This window comes from Pongo pygmaeus, chromosome X, assembly GCF_028885625.2.
Source record: "Pongo pygmaeus isolate AG05252 chromosome X, NHGRI_mPonPyg2-v2.0_pri, whole genome shotgun sequence".
Lineage (NCBI taxonomy): Eukaryota > Metazoa > Chordata > Mammalia > Primates > Hominidae > Pongo > Pongo pygmaeus.
The window spans coordinates 53,744,840-53,772,033 of record NC_072396.2 but is presented as its reverse complement, the minus strand read 5'-3'; the positions used below and the strand labels follow the sequence as shown (position 1 = coordinate 53,772,033).

Below are 27,194 nucleotides of genomic sequence, written 5' to 3'. Positions count from 1 at the left end.
TTGATGCTTGCTGTGTGACCTAACTCCTCTGAGCCTCTGATTCCTCATCTGTATAGGAGATGATAATACTCACATGACCCTGTCAGGGAGATTAGAGGACATATCTAAAGCTTTTGGCAGTTGTGACCCTCTCTATTGGGACCTTGGGCTTCTCTGATTGACTAGAAGGTGACAAATGAGAGAGAGGTGGCTGGGTGCGGTGGCTCGCGCCTGTGATCCCAGCTCTTTGGGAGGCTGAAGTGGATGGATTGCTTGAGCTTAGGAGTTTGAGAACAGCCTGGCAACATGGTGAAACTTCATTGCTACAAAAAATACAAAAATTAGCCGGGCATGGTGGCGTGCGCCTATAGTTCCACCTACTCAGGAGGCTGAGGCAGGAGGATCACTTGAGCCCAGGAGGTCAAGTCTACAGTCAGCCGTGATTGCACCACTCCATTCCAGCTTAGGCGACAGAGCAAGACCGTCTCAAAAAAACAAAAACAAAAGAAATGAGAGCGAGGTGGGGCTAAGCACTGCTTAGAGTCTGGGATCCGGTTCATTGGGAGAAGCCCTGGGGAGTGAAAGTGTGGACTGCTGTATTCCTCTGTTCTCCCCTAAGATTGGACCCAAAGATAGTGGTCAGTGGGAGGGGGTGGCCAGCCTCTTTGAGCCATTTCTTCTTCAGGCCCAGACGAGAGTGAAACTGAACTACTTGGACCAGATTGCCAAATTCTGGGAAATCCAGGGCTCCTCCTTAAAGATTCCCAATGTAGAACGGCGGATCTTGGACCTCTACAGTCTCAGCAAAGTAAGAACAGGTTTTTGTCAAGCACCCCTCCCACCGAACCCCAATATCCTTGGTACTCTGGGGGCCCCATTAGTTTGGATATTAGATCTTTAGGCTGCAATGGAAGGGGTACAGCTTGGTAGCACACAAGCTGTCATCAGAATATCTTGGAATCTTTTGCTGCAATTTGAGGTTGGGATAAGGGGATAGCCCCCAGTGAAGTGAGGAACTAGAGTTGCCCTCATTGCCCTTTTGCCCTTTCTACAGCCCTACTCCCTCACATAAATACACATGGCACATCCATGTCTTTTCCTGCTTGTTTTTTTCAGATTGTGGTGGAGGAAGGTGGTTATGAAGCTATCTGCAAGGACCGTCGGTGGGCTCGGGTAGCCCAGCGCCTCAACTACCCACCAGGCAAAAATATTGGCTCCTTGCTACGCTCCCACTACGAACGCATTGTTTATCCCTATGAAATGTACCAGTCTGGAGCCAACCTTGTGGTAAGGATGTCACAGTGGGGCAGGGTGCGTCTTTACCCTTCAGCACAGATTTCCACACTTGCTCTTAATGAAACTGGTTTAGTGGACTGGAGACCTGGGAGTTGGACTCTGCTCTTTCCTAGTGATGCTTATTCTCTTTCTACACTGCGCAGGGTCGGAGGTCCTGGAGTTATCTGTATGGCTAGCTTATTTGTTATGTGACAAAGTTTTAACTGATAGAGAAATCAGAGAAGGGAGAGCTTAGGCTAGAAGGTGTGGGAAGAGATGGCGTCTGATTTAGTTGGGGAGATGGTTGGTGGAGGAAGTGACTGGAAGGGAGGAGTGATACAAGCAAAGGCACTGAGAATTCCCAAAATGTGTGCTGGTGTCAGTGCTAAAGACCAGTGGAACAGGGGCTATTGGTGTGGGTCAGGTGAGTGGACCACAACTTTGGATGCCATTGGGTGAGGGTAGAGGGAAGTTCTTGCTTTTGCGGGCTGGAGTCCCATGTCCTGACCCTTACCCCTCACCTGTCCCCAGCAGTGTAACACACGTCCATTTGATAATGAGGAGAAGGACAAGGAATACAAACCCCACAGCATCCCCCTACGACAGTCTGTGCAGCCTTCCAAGTTCAACAGCTATGGCCGGCGGGCCAAGAGACTGCAGCCTGATGTGAGTACTCCCCTTCTTCGAACTTAGAGCTTTGAGGTGGAGGGAGTCCTCTTCTTCCCTCTGGCTAAGGCTGTGTTCCCTGTTCCACTATCCCGTCTTTTGTTCTCTGAGTTCTTCTGAGCATTAGTGTGCCTCTCTCTGGCTTCACTCTTGATTTTTTCTCCCCTCTCAGCTGAGCTGCTGAGCTGGGTCTTGATCTGTTTGTGCAACCTCTTTTGTATGTCTGCTCTTCTTGCCTGTTTTGTTCCTTTCCGGATTTACTCTGTTCATAGAAGTAGAACTCTTCTTTCTCTTTATACCTGTATCTTTTGTTTTGTTTTGTTTTGAGACATAGGGTCTTGCTATGTTGCCCAGACTGGAGTACAGTGGCTAGTTACAGGCTTGATCATAGTGCACTATAATCTTGAACTCCTAGGCTTGAGTGATCCTCTCGCCTCAGCCTCTTGAGTAGCTAGGACTACAGGTGTGTACCACTGTTCCCAGCTCCTTATAGCTATGTCTTCAGGCAGAAGCTTATGTGCCAGGCATTCTTGGCACTGGGAATACAATAGAGAACAAGATGGACACTGTCACTGGGCTCATCGAAGCATGTAATTTAGCAGATCCTATTAGACTGCCATTTGTTGGTAATGCCAAACACTGTTAGCTTTTTCATATGTATTGTCCCTAGCCCCGCTCATAACTATAAGGGAGGAGGTAATATTCTCATTTTACAGTTGGGAAAACTGAGATATCCTGTCTTTTATTCCTTTCCGAGAGAGGGCCGAGGAGGCAGCTCACCTACCCTCAGTCTCCAAAAAGCAACTCTGAGTTCTTGGCTTAGCCCATCTGTGCCTCAGCCCTCAGCATGAGATCAGGTGATATGTAGTCCGAGTTACTGTTCTTTTAGGATGGGACAGTCTGCCCCAGATAGCAGTCTTGATTCATTTCCTTCTTTCCTTCCAGCCGGAACCCACAGAGGAAGACATTGAAAAGAATCCAGAGCTGAAAAAGCTACAGATCTATGGGGCAGGCCCCAAGATGATGGGCCTGGGCCTCATGGCCAAAGACAAGACTCTGCGGAAGAAAGGTAAGGCCTAACAGGCTGGGGTGGCCTCACCTGGGGAGAAAAGTCAGGGCCCTAAGTGTCCTAGACCTGTGTTTACAGCCATTTTTCTCTCTCCCAGATAAGGAGGGGCCTGAGTGTCCCCCCACAGTAGTGGTGAAGGAGGAGTTGGGTGGGGATGTGAAGGTGGAGTCAACATCGCCTAAGACTTTCCTGGAGAGCAAGGAGGAGCTGAGTCACAGCCCAGAACCCTGCACCAAGATGACCATGAGGCTACGGAGGAACCACAGCAATGCCCAGTTTGTAAGGACCCAGCCCTGACTTCTTAATGCTCTGCTTCTCGTCCCTTCAATAAGCATTCCCCTGCATGGCACTGGACCAGGTCGCATTAACCACAAAAGCGGGCCTCCATGGGCCCTGCCCTCAGGTAGCTCACTTAATTGGGGAAACAAAGCCAACTCATATGGAACAAAGAGCAAGAAAGGGTGATCAAGTGCTGTCAACATGAAGTGCTGGAAGGGTCCAGAGAAGGAGTCTCACTCTCCATTGCTTCAGGATAAAGGCTAAGCTCCTCATTACCATGCATGATCCAGTCCCTGCTGACCTCTAGCCTCATCCCCCAGCACTGCCCACCTCACTCCTCTGCTATAGCCACACTGAACTCCTTGTAGGTATGTTCATTTTTCCCCGTAAGATGCAGTATGCTCTTTCTTCCCTATCCTTTGCACATGTTGTTTCTTCAGCCTGGAAGAGATTCCCCCTGTGCTCTGCCCTGTTGCCACGTTTTGTTTTGCCTTCAGGTTTCAGCCAGTTTCAGGTGTCACCTTTTCAATGAAGTTCTTTCTCAAGGCCATCCCTCCTTATCTCCAGCTGCTTTGAGTGCTTCCTTCTCTAGGCTCCCACAGTGCCCTTTATGGACCGCTATTGGCAATTTTTAATTTTTATGAACACATGTCTCTAGAGTACTGTATATACTTGGAAGGATACCATGTCTTGTCTTTGTGCTAGAGTCCAGTGTAGTTCTGAACACGGGTTTAGTAAGTGTTTATTGGATGAATAAAAATGGAAGGATTCAAGACTGGATGATAAAAGACTGCTCTTGCAGCTCTACCTGCTTATTTGGGGAGATGGTTACATACATGCAGTTGAACTCCAGACCTAGTATGACTAGCCTATACAGGGCTGTAAATCATTCAGCCAGCAAACACAGTGGATTTCTAATGGAGAACTTTTGCTCTTCTCCCCTGGCAGATTGAGTCATATGTCTGCCGGATGTGTTCTCGAGGGGATGAGGATGACAAGCTCCTGCTATGTGATGGCTGTGATGACAACTACCACATCTTCTGCCTGCTGCCTCCTCTGCCTGAGATCCCCAAGGGTGTCTGGCGGTGCCCAAAGTGTGTCATGGCGGTAAGGCCTCCCCACTCCACATCTGCCTCATAGGGCTTCCTTGCCTTCCTTCATCTGGCCTTATTGAGGGCAGCCTCTTAGCTCAGCCATAGTCTTAGGTTTTGGGTCTCTGTGGTGGGATTAGGCTGGGCAGAGCTTTGGGAGAAAGGAGCAGGAGATTCAGCCTTTGCTTCTGTCCTCTAAGAGCTCCCAGACCACCTGGAGAGATAAGCATCGTAATTAGACTGTATGTGGTGACATATAAACAGAGGCTAAATTGTGTGTTAGAAGCTCTGAGATATATATAAGTTCAGAGGAGAGGAAAATGGCTAAGGGTAATAATCAGGGAAAATGTCAGAAATGAGACTTGAAGGATAGGACTATTAAGAAAAAAATGTTCTTTCAATTTCTGAGTTTTTGTTCTTTTTTTTTTCTTTTTTAGAAAGTTTGAGGCCGGGCGCGGTGGCTCACGCCTGTAATCCTAGCACTTTGGGAGGCCGAGGTGGGCGGATCGTTTGAGCCCAGAAGTTTGAGACCAGCCTGGGCAACATGGCGAAACCCCGTCTCTACCAAAAAAGATACAAAAATTAGCCAGGCATGGTGGCGCACGCCTGTTGTCCCAGCTACTCGGGAGGCTGAGGTGGGAGGATTGCTTGAGCCTAGGAGGCGGAGGTTGCAGTGTGCCAAAATCATGCCACTGCACTCCAGCCTGAGCAACAGAATGAGACCCTGTCTTCAAAAAAAAAAAAAAAAGACATTTTGGAAAATAGGCAAATTACTTGTCTTCCCAGTGATAACCATTGTTAATAGTTTGGTATATTTTTTTCTCATCTTTTTGCTATTACTTAATATGTAACTATCTTTAACAAGCTTGAGATCTTGTTATATATTTTCATTTGTTACTTTATAACCATTTCTCTATATTATTAAGTTTAATCAAGGTCTGGAATTTTTTTAGATGGTGTATCATGGGTATAATATTTATTTAGTTGTTTTCCTGTTGTTATATTTAGGTTGAGGCAGTGCTACAGGCTTTAACTAGAGAGGTGGGTGGCTGTTTGGGACTGGGAGGTGGAGGACTAGCAGGAATAGAGGTATAGCAGGAGAGTATGCCTACTATGGGTATAGGGGCAGTAAGGAGAGCAGCTGAAGCAGCAGTAAGGGCCAAGCAGCCAGGAAGTTGGGCAGGTACATTTCATGAACTTCCTACCTTCACCCAAATTCTCGATACTTATCTTCTACATTTCCCTCTGGATTTCTGTAGAGCAGACATTCGCCTTATCTTAGGGACTTAACTGTGGTTGTAGAGACCGGGTGTGCACATGCATACATACACACAGACAGACATACACAGATGAGGAAAAATCAGGGCAGTGCATATTGACCTTGGTAGTGGTGGAGATTCTAGTTGGGGAGGAGTTTGGATACCAACAGTATCAAGACTGTCGACTCTACTTGACTCTCTTCTCTAAGTGGTTATAAGTCAGTGGACCAGACGGACATTTATTTTTCAAACATAAGCATGGCGTGTGTCTGATTTTGGGGTACATACATATCGTTCTCATCTAAAATAATGAACATAGGTACAAAATGAGGTAGACCCACATCCTATCTTCTGGGACAGTCTCAAGAACAGGATTAGTGGAGGGTTTGATACTGTAAAAGCCAGTGTCTTCATTTTCCATCTTTCTTTCTTTCTTTTTTCTTTTTCTTTTCTTGCGACAGAATCTTGCTCTGTCAACCAGGCTGGAGTGTAGTGATGCCATCTCTGCTCACTGCAACCTCTGCCTCCCGGGTTCAAGCGATTCTCCTGCCTCAGCCTCCTGAGTAGCTGGGATTACAGGCCCCTGCCACCACACCTGGCTAGTTTTTGTAGTTTTAGTAGAGACAGGGTTTCACCATGGTGGCCAGGCTGGTCTCGAACTCCTGACCTCAGGTGATCCACCCACTTCAGCCTCCCAAAGTGCTGGGTTTACAGGCATGAGCCACCATGCCTGGCCCTGTTTTCCATCTTTCAAGGTACTAGAATATTCAGTGCCATTTTCCCAGCCTTATAGTTCTAGTCTGGGCATAAAAAACCTTCTCTAAGCACCCTGCATAGAACCACATTTTAGAGGCCGGGCGTGGTGGCTCACGCCTGTAATCCCAGCACTTGGGAGGCCAAGGCAGGCGGATCACAGGGTCAGGAGTTTGACACCAGCCTGGCCAACATGGTGAAACCCCGTCTCTACTAAAAATACAAAAATTAGCTGGGAGTGGTGGTGGGCACCTGTAATCCCAGCTACTCGGGAAGCTGAGGCAGGAGAATCGCTTGAACCTGGGAGGCGGAGGTTGCAGTGAGCTGAGATTGTGACACTGCACTCCAGTCTGGGCGACAGAGCAAGACTCCGTCTCAAAAAAAAAAAAAAAAAGAATCACATTTTAGCTAGAGAGGAAAAATGGTGGCAGAAGAACACAGGATAGCATATTAAAGTCAGAGCCATTTAGAAAAAGTCCTAAAGGAAGAAAAGAGCATGAGATGACTCCCTGGAAGTTGTGAGACTGGAATTGAGTTTTGAGGAACCAATGAAAGAAAGTGGAAAAGGCCATTTCAGTAGGGAGGAACTGAGCAAAAGCATGATGGGGAATGAAAAGACTAAGCCGAAGTGGTAAGAGCAAAAGGTACAGCTCTAAAGTAAGGCCTGCCTCAGGGGCCTTGAGTGCAGACCTAGGGCTCTTCTCCCTCCCTACCCCTTACATTCTAGTTCCACTTGGGAGGATTCTTCATCTCTTTGCGTCTGTTTTGGTGACATGTTCTTCTTTGGGTTTCAGGAGTGTAAGCGACCCCCAGAAGCCTTTGGCTTTGAGCAGGCTACCCGGGAATACACTCTGCAGAGCTTTGGCGAGATGGCCGACTCCTTTAAAGCTGACTACTTCAACATGCCCGTGCATGTAGGTGATGGAGGGCTGAGGTAGTGTTGGGCTAGGATCATAGGTGTTGGTGCCAGATGGTCTCAGCTCACCTGGGTCAGTGGGTCCAGGGTGTGATGGGCCGTCGTCACCTGCTACCTGTCTTCCCCCAGATGGTGCCCACAGAACTTGTAGAGAAGGAGTTCTGGAGGCTGGTAAATAGCATTGAGGAAGATGTGACTGTTGAGTATGGAGCTGACATCCATTCCAAAGAATTTGGCAGCGGTTTCCCTGTCAGTGACAGTAAACGGCACCTAACCCCTGAAGAGGAGGTGAGTGGATGATTCATGATTACGTGTCAGCTGTGTGAGCTTAGGCAAATCATTTAGTATCTGAGAAACTCAGTATCTCTGTAAGATGAGGATAATTATGCCTGTCTTATGTAGCCATGAGATTTAGATGAGATGAAAGAAAACAGTCTGGTACCTGGCATGTACAAACATGAGATGGGTTCTTTCGCCTCTGTGAGCCCATTTCCTTATCTTTTTTAAAATGGGGATAATGTCTACTTTGCAAATTTGTTATAAAAATTAAATGAGAAGGTATATGAGATCCTGGCTCATCCATAAGTAGTGTTCAGGGAGTGGGGTTTGTATGCACAGGAGAAAATGAGGGCCTAGTTGTGCTTCCAAGAAAGGGTACATTTTGATCCAGAGCAGGATTTTTTTAACTTGGAGGTATTTTGGTAGATGGATATATCGGTAAACTTCGCAGAAATTGAAGTGAATAGAATTGAAATTTTGTGTGTATGCTTTTTGGTGGAGAGGTAGGGAGAAAACCTATATGTTTCTTAAGATGTTTCAAAAAAGTCTCTGACCTCAAAATTAAGGTTCCCTAGGCTAAAGAAAATGACTTAAGATCTCAGTTCCTTAGCATAACCCTCATGCCCTTTTTACAAATACCTGACCTGGCAGGAGTATGCTACCAGTGGTTGGAACCTAAATGTGATGCCGGTGTTGGAACAGTCTGTACTGTGCCACATCAATGCAGATATCTCTGGCATGAAGGTGCCCTGGCTCTACGTGGGCATGGTCTTCTCAGCCTTTTGCTGGCATATTGAGGATCACTGGAGTTACTCCATTAACTACCTCCACTGGTGAGTGGGACCCTGGGGAGCCAGGGAATCAAGTCAGTGTGGGCTCCCTGCATGACCAAGTTGTGATTTACTGTGTGTGTCCCTTTTCCACTTGTGCAGGGGTGAGCCGAAGACCTGGTATGGGGTGCCCTCACTTGCAGCAGAACATTTGGAAGAAGTGATGAAGAAGCTGACACCTGAACTATTTGATAGCCAGCCTGACCTCCTGCACCAACTTGTCACCCTCATGAATCCCAACACCCTCATGTCCCATGGTGTGCCAGTGAGTACCCAGGCAACAGGGACAAGCGGCAGGAATGATTTAGTGATGTCCTTTGTGATGGTGGTGGTGGTGGTTGTCATCTAGATTCTGCCCCTGCCCTTTCTTCATTGCTGTTCTTAATTGGGCTACAGGTTTGACTACTCTAGTAGAGACCCAAAATGATAGTGATTAGATGCACCGTATGATGGTATACCCTCTGGGCCATGTGTTTGAGGGTAACACCTAAGGGGTGGCTTATTATCACATCTACATTCCAGCCAGTGGAAGAGGGAAATGGGGAAGTGCAGGGCTAGACGAATCTTTTAAAGGCACACATCATTTCCATTCATCTTCTGTTAGTAAAAACTTGGTCATATGACCACATCTGGCTGCAGGGAAAACTGGGAAATGTAATTCTTATTTTGGATGGTCAAGTACCACTTAAAACTGGAGATCATGTTGTTATGACAGAAGACAAGAATGAATATCGGTACAACTAGCAGCCTCTGCCATACTTTGTATACTCTTACCCTTCTCAGAGCAATGCATAGGTCTTTTTATTTAACAGGTCAAAAGTTGAACCCAGAGTTCTGGTCTATCCTCTGTGTACTTCTCTCTTACCCTTTAAAACATTTTGCTGGGTATACAACGTGGCTTACCTGTGGGAGACTTTATATTCCTGGGAATTTCTAGCATTGATTAGCATCAGTCAGTTTTCTGGTGTGGATCTTAAAACAGCCTGATCACTAGTCCTGTAAGAACAGGAATTAGTAGATCCTCTATCTCTGCTTTAAGTATTATCCGTGGCTGCTACTCTTCCCTACACACCCTTCCACGCTCTTTGGCCTTGGACACATTACCACTTACTCTAATGCATGAGATAGTCAATAAATACTGAATTAATGTCTCCTTCAGATATTCCTAGATATCTGTACAGTAGGGCTTTGGACTAGGTCAGTGGTTCTCACCTGCATTTCTTTTTGCCTTCTTGTTTTGGTATACTATATGCCCCATGAGTAATTTTTTTTATTATAAAATTTAGTGATATTTAACCAAGGACTTGGGATATCTAGGGAATTGGACAGAAGGAAGTGTCCTATAACAGTTCAGGCAATCTTACTCCGCTCAGGGAGTTATCCTTTTCTTTCTCTACCTCACCCCATTTAAGGATGATGATCAAGGGCTTGAGTTCTGCTGCTTCACAAGTAGACATGGGGTCTGACTTTCCTTAGACTTCTCTCTTCCTGACCCGTAGCACAGCATCAGTCCTTGTCTATAATGCCATGGAAAACTGTAAAAGAGGATTCTTTTGGCCAGGCACGGTGGCTCACGCCTGTAATCCCAGCATTTTGGGAGGCCAAGGCAATCAGATCACTTGAGGTCAGGAGTTCAAAACCAGCTTGGCCAACACGGTGAAACCCTGTCCCTACCAAAAATGCAAAAATTAGCTGGATGTGGTGGTGCACTCCTGTAATCCCAGCTACTCAGGAGGCTGAGGCAGGAGAATCGCTTGAACCCAGGAGGCAGAGGTTGCAGTGAGCCGAGATTGTACCACTGCACTCCAGCCTGGGCAACATAGCGAGACTCTGTCTCAAAAAAAAAGAGAGCCGGGTGCGGTGGCTCATGCCTGTAATCCCAGCACTTTGGGAGGCTGAGGCGGGCGGATCACCTGAGGTCAGGAGTTCAAGACCAGCCTGGCCAACATGGTGAAACCTTGTCTCTAATAAAAATACAAAATTAGCCAGGCGTGGTGGCACATGCCTGTAGTCCCAGCTACTGGGGAGGTTGAGGCAGGAGAATCACTTGAACCCAGGAGGCGGAGATTGCAGTGAGCCGAGATCGCGCCATTGCATTCCGGCCTGGGCAACAGGTGCGAGACTCCGTCTCAGAAAAAAAAAAAAAAAGGATTCTCTGAAGGATTTGGGTAGCTAAGAGGCATATATATGTGTGTGTATATATATATATGTATGTGTATATGTATGTATATGTATATATACGTATGTATGTGTGTGTATATATATATATATATGCAGAAGGTCATGGAGCTGTTTAATCCTTACCTCTTTTTAAAAAACTTTATCACAGACTCCGAAATACGTGCTTTTTGCTTACACCTCCACAGCATTTCTCCTGCTCATGGCTCACCATCTTCTCTGGCCAGCTGCTACTTTACCACCCAGCCCTCTGTCTGCCCTGCCCTTCCTATAGGTAGTTCCCAGCATCTCCAGGCCCTTTGGACTTGGCAGTATCCCCTTAATTCAAGCATCTGTGATTTTTATGTTCTCATGCTGGCAGGCTGCAGTTTAGCCAGCTGGAGCTCCCCCAGAGGTATCTTTAGCTCCCTGCCCCCATCACCCCACCTTCCCCTTTGGTGGGAGAAGGCCATTTCTTTTTATAGATATGTAATGTAAGTATTATTTTCTTTTCTTTTTTTTTTTTTTTTTTTGAGACAGAGTCTCGCTCTGTCACCCAGGGTGGAGGCTGGAGTGCAGTGGCATGATCTCGGCTCACGATCTCAGCTCACTGCAACCTCTTCCTCCCAAGTTCAAGTGATTACCCTGCCTCAGCCTCCCAAGTAGCTGGGATTACAGGTGCCCGCCACCACGCCCAGCTAATTTTTGTATTTTTAGTAGAGACGGGGTTTCACCATGTTGGCCAGGATCGTCTCGAACTCCTGACCTCAGGTAATCCACCTGCCTTGGCCTCCCAAAGTGCTGGGATTACAGGCGTGAGCCACCGCGCCTGGGCCTATTTTCATTATAAAATAAACATGCCCTCTTTCCAGAAAATGGAAAACAGAAAGTTCACCCCTATTCTCTCCACTCTAAACATCTAAGCATTGTTATGTTTCCATCTGTTATTTTTCTATGTAAAATTTGACATAGCAATAATTAGTGTATGGTTTTTATAATCAATTTGGTAAGTTTATTGGTCTAGAACTGCACTGTCCAATTTGGTAGCCGCTAGCTACATGTGGCTATTGAGCACTTGAAATGTGGCTAGTCCTCACTGAAATGTGCCGAAAGTATAAAATGCATGTTGGCTTTCAAAACTTAGTACGAAACAAAGAATGCAAAGTATCTCACTTAATACTTTTGTGTGCCAATTACACATAGAAATGATAATATTATGGATATGTTAAGTTAAATAAAATATATTTAACTTAATTTTACCTGTTTCTTTTTACCTTTTTAATGTGGCTACTAAAGTTTTTTTTTTTTTTTTTTTGGAGAAGGAGTCTCACTCTTGTTGCCCAGGCTGGAGTGCAGTGACGTGATCTCGGCTCATTGCAACCTCCACCTCCCAGGTTCAAGCGATTCTTCTGTCTCAGCCTCCCAAGTATCTGGGATTACAGGCATGAGCTACTGTGCCTGGCTAATTTTTGTGTATTTCTAGTAGAGATGGGGTTTCACCATGTTGGCCAGGCTGGTCTCGAACTCCTGACCTCAGGTGATCCTCTTGCCTCTCCTGCCTCGGCCTCCCAAAGTGTTGGGATTACAGGCATGAGCCACTGTGCCTGATTTTTTTTTTTTTTTTTGAGAAGGAATCTCGCTTTGTTGCCCTGGTTGGAGTGCAGTGGTGCGATCTCTCCTGGGTTCAAGCGATTCTCCCACCTTAGCCTCCCAAGTAGCTGAGATTACAGGCGTGCGCCACATCTATATAATTTTTGTATTTTTAGTAGAGACGGGGTTGTACCATGTTGGCCAGGCTGATCTTGAACTCCTGACTTCAAGTGATCTGACCGCCTCAGTCTCTCAAACTGCTGAGATTATAAGCATGGGACACTGTGCCCAGCAAAAGAATTTAAAAGTACCTATGTACCTAGCATATTTCTCTTGGACAGCACTGGTGTAGAATGATTTTCGCTTTGTTACTATATGAATTATAACCATTTTTTAAAGTTTTATTGCAGTATGATTTGCTACATACCATAAAATTCACCCATTTTAAGTACACAATCCAGTAAATTTATGGAGTTGTGCTACCATCTCTACCATCCAGTTGTGGAACATTTCCACCACCCCAAAAAGATCCCTTATAGCCATTTACAGTCACTCCCCTTTCCAGCCGCTAGTCCCAGTCAACCATTCATCTGTTTTCTGTCTATAGATTTGTCTTTTCTGGACAGTTCATAAAAATGGAATAATATGTGGTCATTTGTTTCTTCTCTCACTTAGCATGTTTTTGGGGTTCATCCACATTGCAGCATGTATCAGAACTTTATTCCTTTGATGGCCCAGTAATATACACCAGTTGATGAACCTTTTGAGTTGTTTTTACTCTTTGGCTATTCACAGTTGTCATTTTTAACAGCTGCAGAATGTGAGGAGAACTTTTCTAAATAACCACATAGGAAATAGTAAAGTGACATTGCCAGAATCAGGGTGCAGGGTGAGACAGCGTTATGAGCATCAAGTTCTACTCCTGGCTCTGCTACCTGAGGCTTATCTGAGACTTAGTTTTCTTGTCGATAAAATTAAGGCTGGCATAGTAAGACCCCTTCTAATTAATTAAGAATAAATAAAATTAAGCCTGGGACTAGATCATTTGGTGAATGTTGCTAGAGCTCATTCTGTGTGCAAGGCCTCTCTGGTCAACACTCAGAAGGCAAATAACCCAGTGCCTGCATTTGTGTATGCATAGCTGAGTGCCGGACAGACGAGTAAATAAGTGGAGTAAAGCATTAAAGGCGCTGCAAAAGAGCAACAAACTAGGTCATTTAGGAAGCGGGAGTTATCAGGAAAGGTTTTGTAGGAGCAGTGATCCCTGAAAGAAGACTAAGAGTTTACCTGTCAGAGCTGTGGCTTAATCATGTGGGCATGGGGATTCCAGTGAGGGGCTCTCAGCTGAGGCACTACATGGTCAAATTTGCATTTTTTGGAAGATACTTCTGGCAGTTAGTAATTGAGGCTAGTGCAGTAATACAGGTAAGAAAGAAATGCTGATGTTGCCTCTAAGTAGAGATAGATTTGAGAAGAAAATATGATGGAGGTGGGAGCTGATGCATGGTCCAAATAAATGTGGAGATATGTTTATGAATGGGAAGATTTAATATTGTTAGGATGTTAATTCTCCCCAAATTAATTTAGACTCCTGGCAGAGGAATCATTAGGTTGAAGGGTTCTTGATATACATTAGCAAATTTGTTTTCCAGAGAGTAGAATGTATTGATTCCCTTACCGGCACTGTACCTACTTCACTGTGTCTTCACCAAAATTGAATGTTTATCTTAAAAAGCTTTGTGAGACTTCTCAGTAAAGATGACAGATTAAGCATACACATGGCTACTTCCATTCTGTACTGAAACTCCACAAAAATTACATAAAGGAATTTTTTAAGGTGAAAAAAATTACAGAGATGGAGAATACGAGAGAGGAGACAATGATAAAATTCTTGAATCTAGAAAACAGATAGATGAGAAAACTGAAACATAAGCCAATACTGAGGACATCTTGAGAACCAACCCGATTCATACCTCAGAATCCCCCAAAGATTTGTTATCGGTGGCACCAGGCATTCTAGGGGTAAAGATGGTTGGGGTGAAAATAAGGATTGGTTCATGTCTATATAAGAAGCTGTTAGGGCCGGGTGCAGTGGCTCACGCCTGTAATCCCAGCACTTTGGGAGGCCGAGGCGGGTGGTTCACGAGGTCAGGAGATTGAGACCATCCTGGCTAACGCAATGAAACCCCGTCTCTACTAAAAATACAAAAAATTAGCCGGGCGTGGTGGCGGATGCCTGTAGTCCCAGCTACTCGGGAGGCTGAGGCAGGAGAATGGCATGAACCCGGGAGGCGGAGCTTACCGTGAGCCGAGATCACACCACTGCACTCCAACCTGGGCGACAGAGCAAGACTCCGTCTCAAAAAAAAGCTGTGAGATATCCTCCCATGCTGGGCAGCTAGAAATGTCCAGTCACTCTAGTAAAAGACCAAAGATTTATTTCTGAAGAGGTTAAAACAGAGTCTCTGGTTTAAGGTCTCCTAGGTACAATTGAAGGTGGAGTTATAGGGAATGTAATTAGGATTTATCATACTGGATGCTGAGGTTCCCAGTCATCATTCTCCACTTGGCTGTTAGAACACTGGCTGCCAGGCCTTTTTTCCTACAGGCAAAAAAAAAAAAGGGGGGGTTTTCTTTGGGGAATCTGACTGGCCTGCGAGGAAAGACCTAGAGTTTCCCAAACTAAATGGCTTAGCTAGATCACCCTACAGTGAAGCTCACAGTTGACAAGCTTCATCTGTGTACTCAGAGCTTCCATTCAGCTTTTTAAGCTCTTCCTCTTAAATGTAAGCAGGCAGCCACAGATTAACAACTGAGAGGCCAGTGCGGTGTAGTGGCTCACGCCTGTAATCCCAGCCAAGGCGGGTGGATCACCTGAGGTCAGGAGTTTGAGACCAGCCTGGCCAACATGACAAAACCCTGTCTCTACTAAAAATACGGCGTAGTGGCATGTGCCTGTAATCCCAGCTGCTTGGAAGGCTGAGGCAGGAGAATCACTTGAACTCGGGAGGCGGAGGTTGCAGTGAGCCGAAATTGCACCACGGCACTACAGCCTGGGCGACAAAGTGAGACTCTGTGTCAAAAAAAAAAAAAAAAAAAAAAAAACAACTGAGGAAACCCTAAAAAATAAACCCCCCCAAAAGAGAAGCAACTTGGAGATACCGAGGCTAGGCAGGGAGAAATAAACTTCAGAAGAAAAGCATATATTGTAAACATGAATGAAGACCAGAATACTGTTTATAAAATAGCATACTGCAAACAAGATTATGATAGCAAAAGTGAAAAATGTAAAAAGTGTATGTCTTTCACTTTTGAAAGATGAATAGTTGAGGAAATCTCCCAAAAAGTAGAGTAAAAAGATGGAAAAGGGTAGAAAAAATTAGGGAATTTTTCTAGGAGGTTCAATATTCAAATAGGAGTTATGAAAAGAAAATAGATGAAAACTGAGAGGATGAAATCATTAATGAAATCAGTCAAGAAAATTTCCCTGAACTGGAGAACCGATTTTCCAGAGTCAATGGGCCTACCCAGTACATGGGTGAAAAGAAATTCATACCAAGATATATCCTGTAAATTTCCGTGTCAAACACTGAGACGAGAAGAATCCTATAAGCTCGAGAGAGAGAGAGAGAAACAGGTTTCAAATGCTTATCAAGCATTAGAAATCAGAATGGCTTCAAACTTTTCAACAGTAACACTAGAAGATCAGAGCAGTGTGCCTTTAAAATTATTTTCTGAGTCAACAACTATGGGAGTTTAAAAAAAAAGGATTTTCACCGGGCGTGGTGGCTCACGCTTGTAATCCCAGCACTTTGGGAGGCTGAGGTGGGCGGATCACGAGGTCAGGAGATCAAGACCACGGTGAAACCCCGTCTCTACTAAAAATACAAAAAATTAGCTGGGCGTGGTGGCAGGCGCCTGTAGTCCCAGCTATTCGGAGAGGCTGAGGCAGGAGAATGGCGTGAACCCGGGAGGCGGACCTTGCAGTGAGCCGAGATCGCACCACTGCATTCCAGCCTGGGCGACAGAGCGAGACTCCGTCTCAAAAAAAAAAAAAAAAAAAAGATTTTCATCTTAGAATTCTATATACAGTCAAATGTGAGAGTAAGAATAGAGACTTTCTTTAAAAAAAGAAAAGTAGGTTCTTCACACCATTTCTCAGGAAACTGTTGGAGGATGTTCTTAAGCATAGCAAAGGAATAAACCAAGAAAGAGGAAGACATGGGATCTAGGAAATAGGAGATCTGTTACAAGAGAGTGATGATCCAGGGAGGACAGCTGGTCCAGATTGGGACAGATCGGAAGGTTACGTGAGACTGCTACAGAAAGATGAAAACTGATAGGAAAAGAGATTTAAATATTGGTCAGAAAGTTAGGGATATATGCATAAAAAACTAAGCAAATTGAGAAACAGCAGGCTGTTTTTAACATAGTCTAGAAGCATGTTATTTAAGGTAGTTATAATCAACGCCAAAATAATCAGAAGAGGTGGAAGTGATTGGCTGTGGGGAAGGGAGAATGGCAAGGCTGGCTGATTTTATAACAGATCTTTATAGAGCCATTTGACTCTAGGAACTGCATATATAACTGATGAAAGTAAATAACTAAAAAAGCTTGTCCAGCTTGATTAAAAGTGATATTTATAATTTTTGCAAAAATTACTAAGGAAGTTGGAATATTTTGACAGATATATTTTTTAATCTCAAATCTTCCTATCATCTGAACACACATCAAAACCTTGAGAGCAGAAACCAGTGGTCGGTCCTTTCAGAGTTGGAGAGTCTGGGATTCTGTTGTCAGACTGTGTTCCCTGAGGCTTTTCTTTGTCTCCTTAATGACCTTGCACTTAAGTCAGGTCTGTATACAGGAAAATCTCTATCTCAGCAGCCATGGCCTTTCGTGTTCTTCAGGTTGTCCGCACAAACCAGTGTGCAGGAGAATTTGTCATCACCTTCCCCCGTGCTTACCACAGCGGCTTCAACCAAGGCTACAACTTTGCCGAGGCTGTCAACTTTTGCACTGCCGACTGGGTGAGTCTAGAATGTGGTGGGATGGCGGGGAGAAGCAGGAGGGTTGTGGAGAAGCTGGGGCATCATGGCCTCCAGACTTGGCCACACTCAACCTTGAACCTGCCCACAGTTGCCTGCTGGGCGCCAGTGCATTGAGCACTACCGCCGGCTCCGGAGATACTGCGTCTTCTCCCATGAGGAGCTTATCTGCAAGATGGCTGCCTGCCCAGAGAAGCTAGACCTGAACCTGGCAGCAGCTGTGCATAAGGAGATGTTCATCATGGTGCAAGAAGAGCGGCGTCTACGAAAGGCCCTGCTGGAGAAGGTGGGGAGAGTACCCCAGATCAAGCACCCTATTCTGGTGGAAGTTCGGGGAGGCAGAGGCAGCACCAAGAAGATGTAGCTTCTACTCTTGGCATATAGTGAAAAGAACTAGACGCATCTCGATTGAAAACCACATACCATTCTCTGCTATACCCTTTACCAGCAACCTTGCTTAAGTCGATTTACTTCATTGTCAGTTTTCCCATCTGAAAAATGGGATTATGATAATGCTTATCTTTTTGGATAGTTGATTGTATTAAAGATAATGTTTGCTTAGTGACTGACCCATGGCAGGTACTGGTATAGCAGCTATTTATCATTATTTACATGACCCAGCAAAATAGACTGGCATATGAAACCTTACTGCTGATTATCTAGGTGACTGCATCAAGTTACTTGATCTTTCATATCTCACTTTCCTACTCTAAAATGGGAATAAATACCTAACTTGCAAGATGTAAGGTTAGAGTAAGGTGATTTATATGAAAGCCATCTCTCTAACATTGCCTTTGCAATGTTGCAGCTGCAATTATTGGTAATGTTAATACATGAAGAAACTGATTGAAATTTGGAATGTTTCTCAGGAATTACCATTTTATTACATGCAGATAGTTCATTAACTCAAGCTAGGGCAATAATATTACCAAGCAGAAAGTGGCCCTGCTTTAATTGATTTCTTGTAAGCTTGTGTCAGTTGTGTGTGTAGCTGAGTGGAAGCTGCTACAGAGCTCTAAAGTCCACTCATGTAGTTTCAGCCATCATCTTCAAATTTCACACTTGCCCAGTTAGGGAATTGACTTTGTGAGAGTCTTTCATAAGATTACAAAGGAGTGCTGGTTCTGTGGGATCCCTTGCTGCCTATTTAGGGTAATACTTTCTTATTTTAAAGCTCATTTATAGCTTTCCTGTGAGTGTGGGCTATAGGGAGAACTATAGCTACAGTAGTGTTGGAAGTCTGGGGCCTCTCAGTCGTGGTGTTAGTTGTTGAGTCCCTGGGCTTTTCCGGGCATCATTTTCTCACTCTGTTCAGTACTGTTATTAAATGATGGCCATGTGGCTGTGCCAAGCTGTGGGAAGGAGCCAAAGCAAGGTGGGGAGAATAGACCTTCTCATCTTGACATTCAGAATTCTTCACACTTGGCCCTTACCTCAGAGAAGCATTCTGGACACCATAGTCTTGGAATCCTATAAGAGATTGTATGTGTATTTAAGTATGTTTCTGGGAAGAGGACTCATAATTTACATCCAATTCTCAAGAGTCTGTAGTCCAAAAAAACCCTAGAGACTTCATCCTTAGAATATTCTCTGGCTTTAGAGTCAAAATTGACTCAGTTTGGCAAGTTACTGACCCTGAGACTTAGTTTCTGCCTTAGTAAAATGAGATAGGCCTGTGGAATATATATTCTTATCTGAAAATTAGAGCTAATAACAGTAAATATTTGATGAACACTGAATCTAAGTGCTGAGATACTTGTCTGATTCCATAGCTGCTTTATTTTTGTTAATCCTCGTAACAACCCAACAAGGATGATACTGTTTATCTCTATCTTACTAGATAATGAAACAGACCCAGAGACGTTAAATGATTTACTCATGATCACACAGCATATAAGTGGCAGAGTGGGATTTGGGCTCATAACTTATGCAGAGGTTAGGTGTTAAAGTTGGTATGTAAGACAAAAACTGTTAGAGTCAACATTTCCCATTAAAATCCCTAAAATTGCCCATTAGGTATATGCACTGGGTTGTCTCTCGATGACTCCGGTATAGCCAGCTTTTCCTTCATGTTTGAAATGGATTGCTTTTTCTCTATCTGAGCAACAGATGAAGTCATTGGATTAGGTTTGGAAGCCATATTTTTGGGAGAAAATTATTATATCTCTTTAAACCCTGAACACAAGCACATACGGTTGAATTTCTCTAAGTTATATATGTGCACAAGTATCTCCTGCCTACTAAGTGGCCAGCGTGGTGCCTGGAACACAGTGGGCGCTGAGTAACTGGAAGCCGATATTGTTCCCCAGTACACATAACTAGCCAGGCCTGTCCCTTGGCCACTTCCACTCATTGCCACCTCTCTGGTATCTTGGTCCACCGCTTTCCTCACTCTCACCCACAAGGCCCTTTCTGCTGATCTGGATCTTACCTGATTTTTCTTCCTTTATAAAATTATCTGACTCAGCGCACACTGATCTTGCCCTGGTTTATCTGATTCCCCAAGCTTTGAGAGTCTAGACTTTACAAAGGGCAGGTATGCTTCCTGGGGTTTGGCCTCTTAAACCCCATGACCTTCAGCATAGATTTGAGTCTAAAGTAGGGGTTGGTGGTGGCTGAGGTGGAGGATTCTGCTACCTGGTTCTGGTTATATATAACGCATGGGTTAAATGCCCTTAGGGTATCACAGAGGCTGAGCGAGAGGCTTTTGAGCTGCTCCCAGATGATGAGCGCCAGTGTATCAAGTGCAAGACTACGTGTTTCCTGTCAGCCCTGGCGTGCTACGACTGCCCAGATGGCCTTGTCTGCCTTTCCCACATCAATGATCTCTGCAAGTGCTCCAGTAGCCGGCAGTACCTGCGGTAAGCATGGGCCTTTCTGGAGGAAGTGGGGCAAGAAGGAGGATGCAGAGCTGGGCCAGACATGCTCTTGCCTGCCCTCTTTCTCCAGGTATCGGTATACCTTGGATGAGCTTCCTGCCATGCTGCATAAGCTGAAGGTTCGGGCTGAGTCCTTTGACACCTGGGCCAACAAAGTGCGAGTGGCCCTGGAGGTGGAGGATGGGCGGAAGCGCAGTGAGTGATGGGGGGATGGAGGGACTCCACAGGCAAGTTCTATTCCCTTTCTTCTGTACTCTGACCCCCTTCCTCTGCCTCTATTCAATACTGCCTACCCCTTGCTGCCCTCATTTTTCTTCCAGGCCTTGAAGAACTGAGGGCACTAGAGTCTGAAGCCCGTGAGCGGAGGTTTCCTAATAGTGAGCTGCTGCAGCAACTAAAGAACTGCCTGAGTGAGGCAGAGGCTTGCGTGTCCCGAGCTCTGGGACTGGTCAGCGGCCAGGAAGCTGGGTATGACAGCGTGAGGAGTTAGGGCACACATAAGGTGCTGAGGATCCAGCACCGAGGAAAAGTGCTGCAAGGGGTAGACTGTGAATACCATTTGGCAGAATGGACATCAGCAGGAAGCTGCCAGGCACAAGAGTGTGAGATGGCCTGAAAGGTGTTGGGGAGGGCAAGGAGACCAGGCCACCTAAAAAGGAGAGGAGAGCCTCCGTGATAAGAAAGCTAGAAGTGTTTATTTTTTATCAGTACCTGGAAGTGGCCTGAGAGAGAGAGGCTGTGAGGGGTTTTGTGGGCAGGGAAGAGTTGTGGGAGGCTTACGGGTAAGAACAGGAGAAAGATATATAGACCTGATCCCTGCTACACAGCTTTAGAGTTCACAGTAGAGGATGGATTGCAAAGTGTAGCTCTTGTTACAACCCATTAGTTTCTAATTCTTTCCCCTCATAATATGAACATGCTCTGTAATTTAAAACCTTCCCTCTAACCTGGGCAATTGGGGCAAATTTGAAATATGCGAGATCAAGGTGGACAGGTGTAGTGAGGAAAGGTGTTTGGTCTTAGCATAGACATGGAGGGAGGGCACTGGGTTTGGATCTGAAACCTCACATGTGATACTCCATAGCCCCCACAGGGTGGCTGGTCTACAGATGACCCTGACTGAGCTCCGGGCCTTTCTGGACCAGATGAACAACCTGCCTTGTGCCATGCACCAGATTGGGGATGTCAAGGTGAGGATGCTTGGAGTGCTGATGAGGGATCAAGGGGACCAGGGGACCTGAGCAGCAGGTCATGCTTGGCTCCTTTCAAAAGCTTAAAGTGCTCAGGCAAGACAGGACACACGTGTGAGAAAAGAACAGGTGGGAAGGGTGAGGCAAGGGTCTAGTGACTTGCTTGTTAGAAATGGGCCTTGAGGGTCAGGTGGCAAGGATATGAGTATAGGATACAGAGTCCAGGTAAGGTTTCCTGGAGGAGGGGTAGAGGAGAAGGAGGTAACAGGGGTGCTTGTTGGGCTTGGAAAGTGGAGGGAAATTCATGAAGGTGGAGGAGAAGTGAGATAGAGAGGGCAACAGACCCCAAGGTGGTGAGCACGAGGGTTTATGTGAGGACTAAGCATAGCAATTTTTAGGGCAGGGAGGTCTCTTGGTGCCCTGAGAACAGAGCCCTCTGAAAAGTTAAATAAAGCATAGATTAATAATTATTAGTTAATTAAGAATCTCTAAGGGTGGGGCCCAGGAATCTGCATTCTTAAATTCCCCAGGGCATTCTAATGAGCAGTCAGTGTTAGGAACCCCAACTGTCTTAGGGCTTGGAGAAGGAGAGCCCAGCCCATGTTAGGTTCCTTTGCCCCAAAAGCTTGGAGGGTAAGAAGGTAGGTGGGACAAGGTTCCATCTGGTGGGGGAACCCCTCAGTGGGCCCAGCTGAGGAGTTTGTTCTTCATCCTGTGTCCTGGTAGGGTATTCTGGAACAGGTGGAGGCCTACCAGGCTGAGGCTCGTGAGGCCCTGGCCTCACTGCCCTCCAGTCCGGGGCTACTGCAGTCCCTGTTGGAGAGGGGGCGGCAGCTGGGGGTGGAGGTGCCTGAGGCCCAGCAGCTCCAGCGGCAGGTGGAACAGGCGCGATGGCTGGATGAGGTGAAACGCACACTGGCCCCCTCAGCCCGAAGGGGCACCTTGGCTGTCATGCGAGGACTGTTGGTCGCGGGTGCCAGTGTAGCCCCTAGCCCTGCTGTGGATAAAGCCCAGGCTGAGCTGCAGGAGCTGCTGACCATTGCTGAACGCTGGGAGGAGAAAGCCCACCTCTGCCTGGAGGCCAGGTAGGTCCAGCTGCTGCTTCCCTTCCCTGCCCTACTCCAAACATCAAAGTTGAATGGAGACCCAGAAGATGATGCCCATGGGTGGCCTTAGGTATCACGCTCCTGTGTTACTGTATTGACTCTCCCCTCTTTTGTTGTCTATCTTGTCGTTTTTTTAAAAAAAACTCTGTATACTTAAAGGCAGAGAGAGGCTGATGGAGAAGCAGAAATGGACAGATAGAGATTATCTAGAAGACTAGCCCTACAGGCTAATGTGCGCATACCCAGAAGCACAAGTGACAGGCAGATGGGCAGATGTTGGTAGAAAGACCCCACACAGGGCAGTTGACAAACTGCAGCAACAGATTACACAATACAGGTTGTATATGTAGGCATTGCCAGCAGGCCAGCAGACTGGCAGACAAACAGAGGTGCAAGAGCTGTGGCAGAAGGGATGAAGTTGGGTGCATGCAGTCTTGGGGAAGCAGGGACTGGCAGCTACCCTTAGGTGGAATACAAGCAAGTAGGCCCAAGTGACGGCAGGAATAACAGACACTCAAGGGGCCCATGCAGATATATCTGGTGGTCAGGCTGGGCTTCTGGTCAGGCAGACCACATCAGACTGAGCGTTCTTTTTTTCCTTACCTTTAGGCAGAAGCATCCACCAGCCACACTTGAGGCCATAATCCGTGAAGCAGAAAACATCCCTGTTCACCTGCCCAACATCCAGGCTCTCAAGGAGGCTCTTGCTAAGGCCCGGGCCTGGATTGCTGATGTTGATGAGATCCAAGTGAGGACCCTGCCACTCCCACCCCAGGCCTTCAGTCCAGCTGGGAAGAGATGGCATATACACTGGGATGTGCTGGGTTGCTGGGATGGGTTGGGTTGGCTGGAGAGAGGAAGGGGTCATGGCATGTAGTCAGGAGGCAAAATTTGCCTGATGAGCAGGGTGAGAAGAAGAGTGTGAGGCTGGCCTGAAGGAAGAGAGGGCACTGGTTAGGATGAGATTGGTGGGCCAGGGAGGCAGGTGGTATGGGACTGAGCAGGGCAGGGGCATGGAGGAGAGGAGAAGAGGCAAACCACAACAGAAGGCTGAGTAGATACTTGGAGCTGAGCCAGTCAGTAGGTGCCGGTGTTGTGGGAGAGAGCCAAGTGGTTGTTCCTTAGGATGACACTTATTTTTTTAATCCCTCAAGACTGAGCCCAGTTCATCTTTCCACCTCAGGGCCAGGCACAGAGTAAGCATCAGTAGCATTGCCAAGTTGAACTGAGCTGTCTTTCGCCCTTGTCCTTAGAATGGTGACCACTACCCCTGCCTGGATGACTTGGAGGGCCTAGTAGCTGTGGGCCGGGACCTACCTGTGGGGCTGGAGGAGCTGAGACAGCTAGAGCTACAGGTACTGACAGCGCACTCCTGGAGGGAGAAGGCCTCCAAGACCTTCCTCAAGAAAAATTCTTGCTACACGCTGCTGGAGGTGAGGCCTGGGACCTTGACCTACAGCGTCTCTTAAACGCCTGCCCTGGCTTCTATGAGATGGCTCATGGGATAACATGGGTTTTGTGGGGGCACCAGGGAGGGAAGGAGAGTGCGGGGGATGTAAGGGAAGCCCAGTCATTCCCTCTCTTGTCTGCCTGCCTCAGGTTCTCTGCCCATGTGCAGACGCCGGCTCAGACAGCACCAAGCGCAGCCGGTGGATGGAGAAGGAGCTGGGGTTGTACAAATCTGACACAGAGCTGCTGGGGCTGTCTGCGCAGGACCTCAGGGACCCAGGCTCTGTGGTAAGGAGCTTAGACACAGATGGGGAGAAGGGCTTGGTGATGATAGAGTGTCTGAGCTGGGTGGCCATGAGCAGACCGCTTGTCCCCTGAGCCTCAGTTCTCCTGGTTTGGGAGTGGGGGTGTTAAGGTGGGGCCCAGAGAAGGGAAGGGGTAGGCTGCTGACCCACTTTGCTCCTGTCCTGGGTGTGGCAGATCGTGGCCTTCAAGGAGGGGGAACAGAAGGAGAAGGAGGGTATCCTGCAGCTGCGTCGCACCAATTCGGCCAAGCCCAGTCCACTGGCATCATCGACCACGGCCTCCTCTACAACCTCTATCTGTGTGTGTGGGCAGGTGCTGGCTGGGGCGGGAGCTCTGCAGTGTGACCTGTGTCAGGACTGGTTCCATGGGCGGTGTGTGTCAGTGCCTCGCCTCCTCAGCTCTCCGAGGCCCAATCCCACCTCATCCCCACTGCTGGCCTGGTGGGAATGGGACACCAAATTCCTGTGTCCACTGTGTATGCGCTCAAGGCGCCCGCGCCTGGAGACCATCCTGGCACTGCTGGTAGCCCTGCAGAGACTGCCTGTGCGGCTGCCCGAGGGCGAGGCCCTGCAGTGCCTCACAGAGAGGGCCATCAGCTGGCAAGGCCGCGCCAGGCAGGCTCTCGCCTCTGAAGATGTGACTGCTTTGTTGGGACGGCTGGCTGAGCTCCGCCAACGGCTACAGGCTGAACCTAGACCTGAGGAGCCTCGTAACTACCCTGCAGCCCCAGCTTCTGACCCCCTCAGAGAGGGCAGTGGCAAGGATATGCCTAAGGTGAGCTACTCAGCCCAGCTGTTGTCCTCAGATTCTTGTCTCCTAGCCCCTACCCCAGTTTAGGCTCGGCCCTGCCCCTTGTTCTCCAATTTTCAGTTTTCTTTGGAGCAGCCTTCCTACTCCATTCTGCATCTGTCCAGATTCCTAGACCTCTGCTCCCTGCTGGCAGCCTATGTCTTCCCTCCTCCTCCAGAAGGCAGAGGGTCTCAAGTTTGGGGTTGGCGGAGGAGGAATAGGGCCTGGTTCTTCAGTTCAGTTGCCCCTACCTATTCTTGCTCTCCTCCGCAGGTCCAGGGCTTACTGGAGAATGGAGACAGTGTGACCAGTCCTGAGAAGGTAGCCCCGGAGGAGGGCTCAGGTAAGAGAGGTAGGTCTAGGTGTGGTGTGGGTAGGCTGTTGACTGCACATCACCAGAGTGACCCATGTAGTCCTCAGCTCTCTTGTAGTGGTGGGGATAAGACCAAGGGCAGCCTCTAATGCCGCTTGTTCCTGCAACCTCCTAGATCTGGAGCTGCTGTCCTCGCTGTTGCCACAGTTGACTGGCCCTGTGTTGGAACTGCCTGAGGCAACCCGGGCCCCCTTGGAGGAGCTCATGATGGAGGGGGACCTGCTCGAGGTGACCCTGGATGAGAACCACAGCATCTGGCAGCTGCTGCAGGCTGGACAGCCCCCAGACCTGGAGAAGATCCGCACACTTCTGGAGGTGAGGAGAGGGGTCATGGGCCGGGCCAGGAGGTCAGGCCGAGTAGGGAGCCCAGGCCTGACCACTGGCCCACAACCTGTCTTTCTGCCTATCTGTAATCACAGCTGGAGAAGGCAGAGCGTCACGGGAGTCGGGCTCGGGGCCGGGCCCTGGAGAGGCGGCGGCGGCGGAAGGTGGATCGGGGTGGGGAGGGCGATGACCCAGCCCGAGAGGAGCTAGAGCCAAAGAGGGTACGGAGCTCAGGGCCAGAGGCTGAGGAGGTCCAGGAGGAGGAAGAGCTGGAGGAGGAGACTGGGGGTGAGGGCCCCCCTGCACCCATCCCCACCACTGGCAGCCCCAGCACCCAGGAGAACCAGAATGGCTTGGAACCGGCGGAAGGGACCACTTCAGGCCCCTCGGCCCCTTTCTCCACTCTGACTCCCCGGCTGCATCTGCCCTGCCCACAGCAGCCGCCTCAGCAACAGTTGTGACAGTGGCTGAGCCTAGCACAGACCCTGACAGAGACCCCCCTCGGCCTCAAGGATCCTCTTTCTGACCATCAAGCCTCCTTCTTGGGGGGTGGGCGGGTAGGGGGGTGGCCATCCCTGCTACCCGCCCACCCCTGAGTCCCTTGACTTTTGTATTCTGACTCCAAGGTATTGTTCAGACCTCAGCTCCTGGGGGCCGGCCCCTGGAGTCTTCCCTCCCTGGTAGCCTCTAACCAGCATTCCCAGACACCTGAGGCAGATAGATGGATGGGCTGGTGGGCAGCGGGGTGGCTGGGGCTGGGCCATCACCATTCCAGAGACAAGGCCAGTGTATATGCAAACTGGGGGACTCTCCTCCCTTCTCTCCCCAGTTCTGGTCCTGGCCAGGCCATGCTACACTAACCCCTGCCCCCACTCTCCTCCCCTCTTTTCCTTCCTTCCTACCCCCTTCTCCCTCTCCCTCCCCTGACTGTTCCACCCAGGAGGAGGAAACTTCACATAGCCGTGCTCACAGTTTTTTATTTTAAAGGAATTTGGCTGGGGAGCTGAACAGGGCTCCCTGTGATCTGAAGAAAGCTTTTGGTGCTTGTCCTCACAACCACCTCAGTCCTCCCTCCCTGTCCTCCCCTGTCTCCTTTCCTCCTCCTGGGTTCATGTTGTAATAAAAGAAGATTGTTGGTGTGTAATTAATTTGTTCAAAAGAAAAAAAAAGCAAAACAAGAAACTTGGTTCCAACTGAAGCCTATTTTAATTTTATTTTATTATTTTCCTCTTGTTAGAAATAAAACCCTTAGAAACATTTTTTGGAAACATGTTTCTGAAGTGCATTTCTCTTAGACGGGGAAGACAGTGCTTCCATCACCAGTCAGTGGAGCAGCTGTAGTGCTGGCAGGAGCACTAGGGCTGAAGCCAGGGAGCTCTGGGTTCTGAAATCAAGTTCCACCAGCTTCTTAACCTTGGGCAAGACATTCTGATCCTCCCCCGACTCTAACCCCAAGCCACTTTCCCTCAAGTCCAAACAGATGGGCTCGGGCCCCCTTACCCAAACTCCTACACTACAGCCTCCCCCAGTTGATGCCCTCCAGTTTATCCTCCTCAAGCTCCCAAAGGGATTTTTTTTAATGGCTTT

The 27,194-nt window shown here is 47.7% G+C and overlaps 1 protein-coding gene across 8 annotated transcripts in view; it reads left to right on the top strand.

Moving 5' to 3' along the window:
- Positions 1-26,875, top strand: part of KDM5C (lysine demethylase 5C) — a 33,289-nt gene extending 6,414 nt beyond the window's left edge. For 3 of the 8 annotated variants that reach the window (XM_054470889.2, XM_054470894.2, XM_063660368.1), the window contains 24 exons: positions 665-787; positions 1,096-1,266; positions 1,786-1,920; positions 2,866-2,989; positions 3,087-3,268; positions 4,217-4,375; positions 7,166-7,285; positions 7,417-7,575; positions 8,218-8,399; positions 8,499-8,661; positions 17,054-17,173; positions 17,283-17,477; positions 19,871-20,052; positions 20,141-20,265; positions 20,391-20,538; positions 21,155-21,260; positions 21,987-22,345; positions 22,976-23,114; positions 23,620-23,799; positions 23,966-24,103; positions 24,296-24,895; positions 25,184-25,262; positions 25,399-25,598; positions 25,703-26,875. In XM_054470889.2, the coding sequence (XP_054326864.1) occupies positions 665-787; positions 1,096-1,266; positions 1,786-1,920; positions 2,866-2,989; positions 3,087-3,268; positions 4,217-4,375; positions 7,166-7,285; positions 7,417-7,575; positions 8,218-8,399; positions 8,499-8,661; positions 17,054-17,173; positions 17,283-17,477; positions 19,871-20,052; positions 20,141-20,265; positions 20,391-20,538; positions 21,155-21,260; positions 21,987-22,345; positions 22,976-23,114; positions 23,620-23,799; positions 23,966-24,103; positions 24,296-24,895; positions 25,184-25,262; positions 25,399-25,598; positions 25,703-26,068 (4,455 nt within the window). In that variant the 3' untranslated portion in view covers positions 26,069-26,875. The remainder of the gene's footprint in view (positions 1-664; positions 788-1,095; positions 1,267-1,785; positions 1,921-2,865; positions 2,990-3,086; positions 3,269-4,216; positions 4,376-7,165; positions 7,286-7,416; positions 7,576-8,217; positions 8,400-8,498; positions 8,662-17,053; positions 17,174-17,282; positions 17,478-19,870; positions 20,053-20,140; positions 20,266-20,390; positions 20,539-21,154; positions 21,261-21,986; positions 22,346-22,975; positions 23,115-23,619; positions 23,800-23,965; positions 24,104-24,295; positions 24,896-25,183; positions 25,263-25,398; positions 25,599-25,702) is intronic. The other 5 variants (XM_054470890.2, XM_063660369.1, XR_008496989.2 and 2 more) reach the window with 4 other exon arrangements.
- Positions 26,876-27,194: the final 319 nt, after the last annotated feature.